Here is a 13,189-nt window from a genome sequence, read left to right as displayed (position 1 = left end):
GCTCTAGGGCCTAGTTCACCGAGCTTAATTTTCATCTGTAGGTACTCTTTGCCATTAACAGGATGCGTTCACTAATTTTTCGAGCTAAATATTTGACTGACGTTTTTTCTCTAAATGAACTCTGCATCTGCTGCACCTGTAATTCCAATTACCATCTGCCCGTAATTACCGATGAACCGAAGCCCTCTGCCTTCGGTTCATCGAAGACCTTGGGGACAAGCACTTCATTCCCCAAAGCGGTTACAGAAATGTTGGCATAAATAATAAAATCAAGGTATTACGGTTTTCTCCAAAAAGTAAGTATTGGAGATGTCGAGAGGTTTACAAGTGATGTCATCCGCTTGGGGCACTAGCGGCGTTCGCCGCCATCTCTCTGGTCCGTGGTGGCGCAGGTGTTCTCTGGTGTGGCGCTCTGTTGGTTCTGTCGAAGTAGCGAGCGGCGATGAAAGGCTGTGTGCGGGACATTGTGCATGACGCTGCAGTGCGTACTGATAGAATGCGATTGAGTGCCTACGCGGAGACTACTTAGCTGGGCGTGCTGCCGTTCCGGCAGTGGCGCCATCTCAGCCCCCCCTCACTCCCTCCCGCAACCTTTCTAATGACTGATGGGTGCATGGGTTAGTTGATCGCACTAAATAATGAAATAGCCGCTCAACCGCACACGCACGGACAGAAAAAAAAAGCACACAGAACAGAGCGCAGTGTTTTGTACTTTCTTTTTCTGTCCGTGCGTGTGTTGTTGAGCGGCCGTTCCATTATGCAGCGATGGTCACCTTTTTCTGCGTCATTCTGGGGAATCGAAAGTGGAGTTCCCACGTTTGGGTCGAAAATGCCTTTCCTTTAGGAAAGTTACGTGGTAACGCCGCTTCCCGATTTTCTGCAATTTTCGACCCAAACCATTCTGTTGATTTCACACTCTACAGCGGGAAGAGGACCAAGCCTGTGCCCATATCCAGTTGTACAGTGTCAATATTTATCAAAGGGAACACGGCGACGCGTGGCCTGCGCGTTCCGGCGGCTGCTGGCAGCGCGTTCAAGCGGGAACGAGAGCAACCGCAGTAAGGCCCCTGTAAAAATACAGGGGCCTTAAACCGCAGTCTCTTTTCGCGCCATCTCGCGGCGAGCGAAACAACCATTCAATGGCAAGTCTGCAACCCCTCCCCCTTCAAGGCGAGAACCGGCTCTCGCGTAATCGCCGTAAGGGGGAGGGGGTCGCAATGTTTCTGCTAGTTTCATATCAGCAACAAATTGTTTTGTTCGCCGCGAGATGACGCGAAAATAGACTGTGGTTGCTCTGGTTCCCGCTTGAACGCGCTGCCAGCAGCCTCCGGATCGCGCAAACCACGCGTTCCCGTGTTCCCTTTCATAAAAATGGAGACTGTACATAGCAAATCTTGGCTTAAACGTGTCCTGAACCACTTTTCGAAAGAGTCGTAAAATGACCACAGCATTGCAGTTTCTTTTCTCACTAATCGATTTCACGAAAGTTGCTTACCATAACAATCGGATTTACAGCGGTTTGTAGAAAAAAAAAACTATTTTCCTCTCCTATTAGTGAATTCCTCTTTGACTTATCCAAGATTACCAGCTTTCCACGAAAAGACGCTGTGTTCACGACAAAGCGCGCAAAAAAAAAAAACAAAACGTCGTAATGTCGTAGATTTGGGCGGAATATGCGAGGAACGTAGTTCGCAACCAGAAAAAAAAGCAATGCATTGTTCTCTGAGTGCCATAGGCTCAGCATACTAAGTTTCAGGAAGTTTCGTTGAGCCACTGTCGCCAAACACGAAAAATACGCTTTGAAATCCTTGACGCTACGTGCGGCAACTTGGACGCAAATTTTAAAAATAAGACTTTGACCTTTATTTTCTCCCGTGTTAACAAACATATTATGGTAAAATTGACTACACTATACGCTTCTCGGAGAACAATTTTATCGCCCTAAGCCGATTCATTCCTTAATCTTAGTGTCACTCTATGCGCTTTCTCTTGTCCAGACGAGCGTGCTAGAAGCTACACAGCAGCGGTGTAGCCAGGGAGTGGAACACCAGGCCCGTGCATATCCCCCCCCCCCCCCCAAAGAAATTGTTTTCCCTATGGCATATTTTAAGGAGGTGCCCTCTCCCACCTTTATCCCGAAAAATATTTCTGGCGACGCCCCTTTTACATGGCTTGATGAAACCAAGGGTAACTGCTAGAGTGGACACTCTGCCTCATACTTGAAGCATGCGAAACAGCTGGCTTTGCGATCTTGCGAGTCGCACGATAAAACGTTCGTTATCAGCGTGCGATAAATTCAAGAAATTGGGTGTTCCTCACTCGCCGAACACTTAAGCGCACGCAAACAGGGACAGGGGGATATGATGACAACACAAGCGTTTTTGTTGTCGTCGCCTCCCTCTGTTCTTGCTTGCGGCGATGAAAAACTAACTTGCTCAAAAAATCTGTGTTCCTCGATTGATTGATATGTGGGGTTTAACGTCCCAAAACCACTATATGATTATGAGAGACGCCGTAGTGGAGGGCTCAATCTGTGTTCCTCACACGCCCTACAAGTTTAAAATGGCAAAGTTTTACAGGCGATACTCATCACAGTGATTCCTGCGCATCTGATCCAAACGCCGCTTAGAAAATTTGTCGGCCGTTTGCCGATAGCATGTTATCTCTTGTGTGACGTCAAACAGCAGGTGCCGTCAGCTTCGAAGAGAGTGAGCACATGCCACTACTGTATAAAAAGAGGGTGCCATCATGAGATGATCTATTCGCGTTCTGCTTCTAAACTCTATACTTGCCACGCACGGCTGCAAGATTTGGCTGTGCTGTTCGTAGCAGTGTCTGCTTTCCACAGGATGCGTTTCTGCACCAAGGCCGACGTGTGGTCCATCACTTTTTCCGTATACATTCGCACGAGAGACACCCCATTCACGCAGGAGAAGAGAACGAGCTGGACAACACACCGCTAATGAACTGACGATAGTTATAGCGCCAGAAGAGAACGACGACAAAGAGACAAGAAGGACACGAAGGACGCCTTCTTGTCTCTTTGTCCTCGTTCTGTTCTCGTGCCGTAACTATCGTCATGTCATACCAACTGTCCCGAGCTGCCACACTTCTTAAGTTACGCTAATGAACGTCATGCTCTAGCCACAAGTTTCGGGTCAATCAAACTTTCACTTGACACCGACTTAGCGTGTTGCGACCTTGACGCATGACGTAGGGAACATCGCTTAGTGTCATTAGCGATGCCGTGCGCGGCCTGACGTCGCCTGCGTGCTTCTTCCGAAAGAGCGCTTGGCCTCCGTGTGCGGGGAACGCTCCGTGTAGCGTCCTCGCCACCGACGAGCGTGACACAGATGCCACGGTGGTCGCGTTGCTCCCTAGCTTGCTGTACTGATAATCCTTTTCTGCGGCTTGTATAGTGGTTGTCATTATGTATCATTATAAAGCCGGATCGATGTCTCGTGGTCGCGCGATTCCAGCGCTCCGAAACGCGTGGTCGGATATTTCGGTGAGTGGTAATGGCTTTCTGACGTGGCTCGAGTACAGGACCTGTCGTGCCGCCTCTTTTGTGGCTACGCGGTCGCGCTGATTAACTAGCGACGATTTGGATCGTCGCGACGCGATCGATGGGACCCGTTCTGTCCATATACGGCGCCACTGCGTCTGCACGACAGCGCGACCGCCAAGAATTACGGTCGCCGTGAGAAGGTGTATAGCACGCGTCCTTCACGCGATTGGCGGTTTTCTTTTTACTACAAAGACAATTATTCGAAGACTTCGATTGAAACAGAGATGCAGTGAAAGGTAGGGGCAGTGTAAGCAAAGGTTTCTGGTTCGTCACAAATTTCCTGTGCATACCAATGGTAAAACTTGAATTTGCAGTTTGTTTAATAATTTTTACGTCTCACTGGCTTCGGGTTATGTGTGTGTAGGCTGCTTACAGTCGCAAAGAAATGCATGACTGCAAAGAACCTAGCCTAACATGGTCAAAGTGTTGACATATCCATCGAAGCTTAAGGGAGCCGCTCCACAACGTTGCCGAAGACGACAAAAAAAAAAAAAAGACGAAGAAATTGTTGGAGTAAATCAGCAAAATCAGACAACATGCGTCACAAGTAATATCGGATATAGCTAAGGCATATGATTGTGTGGAACATTCAGTCATTAGACATATTAGAGAGCCATAATCTCCCAAAATATATAATGGCGTGGGTGAGGAAATTTTGAGGGGAAGAGAGTTTTATTGTTTTAAGGATGGTGGCGCATCGTCAAAGTGCAAACAAACTCGCTGTGTCCCCCAGGGCGCTGTATTATCGCCAGTTTTATTTAACATATTAATGAGCACAATCCCACATTGCCAGGACGTTAAGGTGCTTGTATATGCCGATGATATTGAATTTTTCACGGCACATAGTGACATATATTCTTTATATCAAAATCTACAGAGATATGTGAATATGCTGGAGAGGTGGCAAATGCAATCTGCATGACCTTAAATGTAAATAAGAGTGCAGTATTGATATTCCCGTTAGCAGATCCCTTCTCAATTTCAATATGTCATAAACAAGAGCCCATTCCGCAGGTGGAATCTCTTAAATATATGGGAGTAATTTATAATGCCAACCCAAACTGGACTCCCCACATAGAAAGCATGACATCTAAAGCACAACGCGCCTTAGCAATTCTTCGTAGACTCAGCAGCCGTCGATATGGTCTACGCAGAAGTACAATGGTGATTATATATAAAATGTATATGCGACCAATGCTAAAATTTTGGTGCGTTTTGTTCTCAGGTGGCCCTGCTCACAAAATAATGCTTCTGGTTATGTTAGAACGAGAAGCCTTGAGACTGTGTCTAGGGCTTCCTAGGTTTGTAACAAACAATGTTCTGTATCAGGAAGCACGATTACCTACATTGCCTTGTCGTTTTCGTATCCTAACGGTTCAGACGTTTCTGAAGTTTCATAGCTAAGCGCCAAGGCGATCTGAATATGCTTTTATAAATGACCCAGACACCTTTTTTCTTGCCCATTGGCCACGGTTTCGAACACCTCAGATTACTTTTGTCCAGAAATAACTACATAGGATAAATGTAAAAATTCGAGATGTGGCGCTGGTTACAAATCAGAATCTTAAGATAAAATTCGATGATATTTTCCACTCTAAGCCCAAACTACAATCCCATGAAGTTTTAAATAGTCGACTGCAGGATTATCTTTTACACGCAGAAACGAATATTACAACCACAGATGCTTCAGTAATGGATGAAAAGACAGGTTTAGGTATATACTCCCATTCGCTTGACTGGTATTTTCATTAAGACTACCGGATTCCACCCCCGTTTTTGAAGTTGAACTGTTGGCAATAGTTCTAGCGCTGCGAAAGCTACCTTTGAATGTCTATAACGTGATCATAATCACAGATTCCCTGTCAGTATGTACGTCGATTACGGCGTCAACAAAATCGATAGCCTTAGAGACGCTCCTTACGCTAGTCCCTCCTCATCTGCAGCTACTGAAATTAGTATGGGTACCTGGTCACTGCGGCTTAGAAGTAAATGAAATCGCCGACTCTCTAGCATGAGCAGCATTGGAAGGTCCAGTACTATCAGTCCTTCCCGAAGTGGCCACTATAACTGCGACAAGATACAGAAAACTTGCGCTTTGTGCAGACGCTATGAAAGCAATAATGTCAACACCAGAATTTACTCACTTAAGATTTCCGTATAAAATTCATTGGTCTCCTACAAGACAGTTGGAAGCCATAATAACCAGATTTCGATGTCGTGTCCCCCCGTTAAATATCTATTCACATAGGGCTGGTCTGGCGATATCACCGCTATGCAACGTTTGTTCAGAATCAGAAACAATAGAGCACTATTTTTTATCGTGTCATCGATACAAATTGCTCAGAAAAAGACATTTAGTCATCCCATTCGCTAGCCTGGGGCTGAACTTCACAATGGAAAATATAGTTTCCTTCGGTGCTTCCGATCTGGACTTCAGCCACGAGAACGTTTTCTATTCAGTTTGCAAGTACCTTAACGAAACTAAAAGAATTAAGCTTTTAATTGCGTGATCATTATTCCTGCAGAAGCATTTCAACATAAACAGGAGCTTTGTTTAACCGCGCTAATTCCTATTCAAGGTAATGAATGCATTGTCTGATCTGAACAATCATTGCACTCCTTTCATTCTACCTAGGGTGACTTTTTTTTTCCTTTGGCGGGGACATCAATATTGAATATAAAAAGAAAAGTTTCACTGAATTAAGTCATCGATTCTTGGCCGATCCCCCTGAGTGGGTACGAGCCATGGCGTGGAATCATCATCATCAATCAGTAACTTGACAGATGCACGCCAGCGAAAGCACATGCGTTAAACCAGAAAGAATTGTTGGCGACACATACGAACTCATCACCTGATAGATTTATGGTATAAATATAATATATTGTTGAGTAGCCTGTACGAAATCCTGCTTGATCTTTTGGTTGATTAAACTCATGTGTTGTCTTAATACTACTAGTAATTATTTTTGTAAACATCTTGTATAGACAACAGACAGTAAGCTGATCGTCCTGTAATTTTTCAAGGCCTTGACGTCGCATTTCTTATGGATTAAGATGATGTCGGCATTCTTCGAAGATTCTGGTATCGTCCCCGTCAAGAGACACATCGTACACAGGGTGGCCAGTTTTTCTTAGACGATCTCTCCACCATCTTTCAACAGGTGTGATGTTACCTTATCCTCACTAGGGGCTTTGCTTTTCTGCATTCTAAGTTTTTTTTTTTGCTTCTCCTGTCGTTACTGGTGACATGGCTGATTGCTCTGGGCCATTACTGCTTTCTAATTGATCCTGAAGGTTTCCGAGTGCACCATCCTATCTGCCGTCTGCCTCAAGACAAAGGGCTAGCAAGGCAACCACGTGGTGCACCTCGGATAACCGTCCACTCTGCTATCACTGCGGCAAAACTGGTCACGTTTACCGGAACTGTCAGTTGCCCCGCCGCAGTGGTCTAGTGGCTAAGGTACTCGGCTGCTGACCCGCAGGTCGCGGGATTGAATCCCGGCTGCGGCGGATGCATTTCCGATGGAGGCGGAAATGTTGTAGGCCCGTGTGCGCAGACTTGGGTGCACGTTAAAAAAACCCCAGGTGGTCGAAATTTCCGTAGCCCTTCACTACGGCGTCTCTCATAATCATAATGTGGTTTTGGGACGTTAAACCCCACATATCAATCAATCAATCGAAACTGTCAGTTCGCGTTTCCGCGGTTTCCACCCTGACGCTCGATGCCCACGCTACGGTGAGAACCCCCCGAAATCGAAGCTTATCTTACGGGCCAGCGAACTCCTTCGGCTGTTCCGAACCACCACTCTAGATCACCCATCGCCTCGCCGGTCTACCTCGCCCAGTTTGCCCTCGTCGTCTTCCACTACCTTCAGGAGCCGGTAACAAAGTCCTCGCAGGGGAAACTACAGGACAGGTGACTTCTGGGGGTGAAGTCGCTGTCAGGCGAACTGTTTAAGACCCTCATTCGACGCCACGACCCATCGCCGTCTTCGTCGACAGTCATGCTGTCAATGCCCTCGTCGACACCGGCGCTGACTATTCCGTAGTGAGCTCCACACAGGCATCTGAACAGAGGAAGGTTACCTCACCGTAGCAAGGACCCCAGTTGCGCATGGCAGGTGGTCATCTGTTGATGCCTATGCCGGTATGTGCATGGTACGCATTCGAATCTGTACGTATACTTAGACATTTACGGGCTCTTCGTATCGCGGGTTTGCTCTCAGCCAACCATTCTGGGAATGGACTTTCTTCGTGAATGCGGCGCAGTCATCGACATCCATGAATTACTTGTGTCGTTCAAGGATCATTTTAGTGCTGAAACTGACAGTACGCTATTCCCGAAGAGAGCGCTCCGTGTTACCGACGATTCTGCGAGTCTCTCGCCTCGAAGCAGCCTCTTTGTCAAGGTGGAATTGGCAAAGGACGTGTCTCACAATGATTGCGGAGGGCAATTTGTCTCTCCTTATTTCACGACAAATCTGCGTTGCCCGTAGAATCATTCGTCCTATAGCAACAAAAATGTTATATTCTTCTTCACCGCCAAAACGAGCATGAGCCACAGCGGCTAGATCATCAATGGTGGCACGCGTCAATATTGTGCGCGAGATCTTCTGTTTCAGCATTAGCGACTGCGCGTGCGGAGATAGCCGCGTGTATTTGAAAAGCGCGATATCATGTCTGGCTGAACGCTTAGTGCTTACAGTCCACTTGTTTCGTGAAGAAAGAAGTGGCGAGGAGGAGATAACGGAAGAGAAGTGAAGGCGAGAAAGTATACTCTCTAGCCCATGAATTTGTTGTAATAGTTTGGGGGCCCTTTCAGAAAGATGCATAAAGGAGCCAATAACTGCTTAGAAGATTGATCCCGGCCATGCTTAATCGCGATCAGCAGAGCATGATGCAAACACTGGTATTGTATAAGTGCTGAGTCGGGACTATCGCCAAAAGGGGAGCGGGTGATTCCACCCCCCCTCTTTTTTTCTTACTGCGTGTGAACAACAACAACAAAACAAAAAAAAACACGAGAAAGATGCGAGATTCGTGCAGGTGCTGCGCCGCGCTCCGTCGTCGTCCGGCGCTTTCGTCATCGATCGCGTTGAGTGTCGTCTATGGGGCCTTGCCACGTCGAGCCCGAGTCGGGTCCGAGACCCCGACCATCACGGATGCTCCGCGCTCCTCAGCTGGGTCCTTCGCTCGTCGCGGTATCGCCGTGCCTCGTGCATTGCCGCAGCCGTCATGCGCGCTAGCCGCGACGAACTCCTTCGGCTGTGGATACAGCGGCTGGCAGCTCTACTCGCTGCCACATCAGCTGTCGGCGCTGCAGGTGAGTCGAGACGGCGAAGCAATACTTTTTTGCAGACTAGTTGGTTCATACTTGAAAAATTGAATTGCTGCACAAACTTGAAAAAAAAAACAAAAACAAGGGAGACAAGAAAGAGCGCAGAAACTTCGCACTAAGAAAGGGTCACCGCTGTTAAGAGAACTAAGTATGCCTTGTAGGTACCGTGACACTACCCTTTGCCAGCTGCCCTTCTCGGACACAATGAGGCGTAGCGGGTAGTCACACTTGTGCGTCTTGCAGATGAAAAATGACTGTAGCGTCACATTGCTTGTTTTTATCACTTCTCTGCAGAGCGCATCAAGGTTCATTTCTTTCAACAGTTTTTGTACCATGGTTTTCCGTTTCTTTGGACAGAAATGCACCTCCAACAAACTGCGCTCTTTCCTGTCTCCCTTGTTTTTTTTTTTTTTCCAAGTTTGTGCTGCAATTCAATTTTTCGAGACGGCGAAGTTTGCTTAGAATCACACGGATATGTATACTCGGAACCAAATTTAACCCGCCGCGTGATGTGTCAGCGCCGCTTTGTGTGTGCGGCTCTCGCGATTGCAGATACGCGTGCGAGAGAAGTAGCCTTCGCACGAGGCAGCGTGGTCTGAACGCAAGGAATTCATTAGAGTGGCGTGGGCTTTGTGTTTGTGCGTGTCCATGTGTGCGGCACCAAGTTCACTACTCATCTGAATCGTGCGTGTCAACTAGCCCTGCAGCGGGTACTGCTAGAGTTTGTGAATAGATTGTTCGTCGCATCTGAGAAATAACAATGTTGCGACTGCACGTACATTTGTTTCCCTGTTAGCCGAATGCTACGTTTGAGCAAAGTGGTACGCGTTAAAAAAAAGTGCAATTAGTTGAGCTTGTTTGTGTGTACGTTTGTGCAAACGATGCGCTGCGTTACTGCATCATTTCGAGCGCCTTTATTTGTGCGTTATGTCAATGATAACACCCTTTTGTGGTTGCTTTTCTTTTTGATGTGCTCATCCTAGTTATGCAGTGGCCTATTGTTGAGTTGACAGTATAAATAAATAAATAAATAAATAAATAAACTAATTTCTTTCCGCATCGTCAGCTTTTTATCACTGCAGGGTGAAGGCTTCTCCTTAGGATATTGAATTCTGTCCATCTCCTGCTAGTTAACTTAAGTTCATGCGTGCAAATGTATTAATTAACATATACATTTATCAATTTAATTTTGGAAAATTAGAGTCCCTCAGGACGTAGCGCTGAGCTGGAGAAAAAAAAAAAGCTTTCTTCTTGTGACGTTTTTCTGCGAACTTTGCGGCAAAATCAAATTCAAACGCTGTCAAAAACGCCATTTTAAGGGAAATGTGGGGAGGGGAGATTAGAAAAAGTAGGTAACGATCTAGAGTACGAGCACTTGGTGTGTAATGAACGAGTTGTTTGCAACCTTGGAATCGCACAAACTGGCATAACCATTCTTTGCAAATTCGCTACATATTTGACGAGCAAAGAGTATGCTGGCCGGTCGCATTATTCATGCGAGTTGACTGACTGTATAGTTAGTTTAAAGCCAAAAGAAGTGTGGTAATTTGGGCGAGTTTGTGCTGCTATTTTTTCTTGCTTGACTGTAAATACAGCGCAAAAATATAGAAACGACCAGGTGGTCAACTCGCAACTAAAATTTATTGGAAGAAACACATATATCAAGCAAAGGGCCTAGACACCATGGCGTCTGCGCAGCAGAGCAAATACAAAAAAAAAATATGTAATCATGGTGAAAAGCTACACATGTGCAAAACTTCCGAGAAAGAAGAAAAAAAAAAAGAACAAACCTACCGGCAGAAATATGCGTGACATTCCGTAAAAAAAAATAACTAAAAGGCGCTTTAATCTGTGCAGCGCTGAACTCGGGTATATATCCTCCTTTTCCCAAAGGGCCACAGCCGGTTCGCTCATGAAACTTTCTCCCTTCCTTTCAATGTAATAAGCCTCCATCACCTCTCTGGTGCATTTGTCCCGATGGCCAAACAAACAAGAGCTTTCCTCCGCCATCGGCTGGCAGCCACTCTCCCTGCAGTGATCTGGCAAGTGCAAACCGCTAGAAGTCGTCAATGAGGCAAAGTGTTCCTTTAGGGCCGTTCCACGCGCTTTCCGCACAGCCGCAACGCACGTGCCTGGACCCCTACCGCACGCAAGCGGGGGACAAATAAGCCAATTGGCGACGCGCTTCCCGCACAGCCGCAACGCACGTGCCGGTACCCCTACCGCACGCAAGCGGGGGACAAATAAGCCAATTGGCGACACTCTTTCCCCCTTTGCAGCGGCGCCAATTGGCTCATTTGTCCCCCGCTTGCGTGTGGTAGGGGCCCCGCACGTGCGTTGCGGCTGTGCGGGAAGCGCGTCGCCAATTGGCTCATTTGTCCCCCGCTTGCGTGCGGTAGGGGCCCCGGCACGTGCGTTGCGGCTGTGCGGGAAGCGCGTGGAAGGGCCCTTGGTCTGACATTGACGCACCACCCGTTTTGTCACGCACGGGCGCTCCAATCGCTGTGACGTGCAGGTTTGGATCACGTGATCTTGCTTCGCTCTGGCGGTGGAGACCTCGCGGTTGGATGCGTTGTGTTTAACCGCGACTCCGTGGTGTTTTCACTTGTGAACAGCGTTGTTTTGCTGTCACTCCAAGTGTGCGGACTTCCGCAGACTACACAATCCGGAAAGTTGCAGTAAATGTTATCGGCGGCGTGCCACAGTGCGCTACGCACGCGATGCCGCTGTCACAGCTGCTGCCAGTGCCACCTTCACCTCTCTTTTTGTTGTTATTTCAAGCCGATGAGGTTAATTAATATAAACACGGACCACGAATGTTCACATTAAAGCAGAACGTTTCAGTTTCCGCGCTGTAGCCTCGTTCACAACGAAAAATGAATGTGCAAATAGTCTGATCATGTACATTTTAAAACACAACATATGTGCGTATACATGTGGGGGGGGGGGGAAGTTGCCATCATTACATTTGAGAACCTGCGCCATTGTCTGAATTGTCGGATAGTCAAGATAAAGTCATGAAGTCCACTTTTTTTCTTTTCATTTTCGTTAATTTTATCCTACTTCGTCTCCAGTTGCTTTTGTCTGTTCGGTCAGCGCGTTCGACAGAACCATCTTTCTTACATCAAACGTGTGCTGCTCCAGTCTTTGCTAAAGCTTACTTCTCTCGCCAAGGTAACTTTTACCGCAGTCTGCGCCACCTCCATCCTCCTCCCCGGGCGTCCGTCCCCATGTGTGTACGCGACCACACGGGTTTCCGTCCGCCAGTGGTGTAAACAAGGGGTGACACACCAAACCCGTGCACCCCCCCCCTCTCTCCCTTCTGAAAATTTACCCACATGTGCCTGCCTGACCCCCAGTTCTGATCAAGGTCGTGCCCCCTCCGAAAGAAATTTCTGCCTATACGCCCCTGCCGTCCACGACTCCACCTCACAGGGTTCCTTGCTTATAGATGTAATGCCATGATGACTGGGAGACGTGGCCTGGCTCATGCCTCATGTTTATTTTACTGTCACTTCTTCCTTTCCGGCCTCTACCAACCATCGCTTCATACGTCACATTCTACGCCTGTAGAATGGATCCCTACGCTGTCACTTCTCCTTTATGTTGTTTTGATCTACAGGCGAAAACGCGGTGAGCTTCAAAAACTGATTCGTCTTGTAACAGCTGCCGTGAAATGTTACAGCTTATTATTGAAGCTGTAAAAAAATGGACACTGTCATTTTTTTTTTACTGAAACATGGAACTGCCGTTTAGACCACGGTACGCAAGACCTCGCAGCATGCACAGTGAAAGGTGCAAAATAATACGGCTGGCTGATGCGCAGTGCACTTGCTATCGTAATTGAGCCTGATCGGGACCGCATTTTTTTTCATTACGATTTAGTATTCCTCTGCAAAAGCTGCGGATCTGAGTCGATCATTCGTAATTTTCACCCATGGGTGGCTCTATGGCGATCGAATGTGCACGGTGTGACTACCGCAAAAAAATTTGCGCAATAAATATCGAGATCACGCCGCAGAGAAACTTTTCCTCGTGTGAAACTCACCTCCGTATTCTAGAACGTCCCTTTACTCAACGCGTCACCTTCACTTGAGAAAGCCTTGCTCAGATTTGGGCGCACGTTAAAGAACCCCAGGTGGTCGAAATTTCCGGAGCCCTCCACTACGGCGTCTCTCATAATAATATGGTGGTTTTGGGACGTTAAACCCCACAAATCAATCAATCACTTGAGAAAGCCGATGGGAGCGCCGTCTCTAGGCACGGCAAGTCACTGCATATCA

The 13,189-nt window shown here is 47.2% G+C and overlaps 1 protein-coding gene across 1 annotated transcript in view; it reads left to right on the top strand.

The window, feature by feature from the left end:
* Nucleotides 1–8,723: 8,723 nt before the first annotated feature.
* LOC119163169 (synaptogenesis protein syg-2) overlaps nt 8,724–13,189 on the top strand; it is a 138,180-nt gene continuing 133,714 nt past the window's right edge. The window contains exon 1 of the mRNA XM_075882113.1: nt 8,724–8,891. Within this exon, the coding sequence (XP_075738228.1) occupies nt 8,804–8,891 (88 nt within the window). The 5' untranslated portion in view covers nt 8,724–8,803. The remainder of the gene's footprint in view (nt 8,892–13,189) is intronic.

This window comes from Rhipicephalus microplus, chromosome 2 (genome assembly GCF_043290135.1).
Source record: "Rhipicephalus microplus isolate Deutch F79 chromosome 2, USDA_Rmic, whole genome shotgun sequence".
Classification (NCBI taxonomy): domain Eukaryota; kingdom Metazoa; phylum Arthropoda; class Arachnida; order Ixodida; family Ixodidae; genus Rhipicephalus; species Rhipicephalus microplus.
This window is presented reverse-complemented; position numbering and strand designations above follow the sequence as displayed.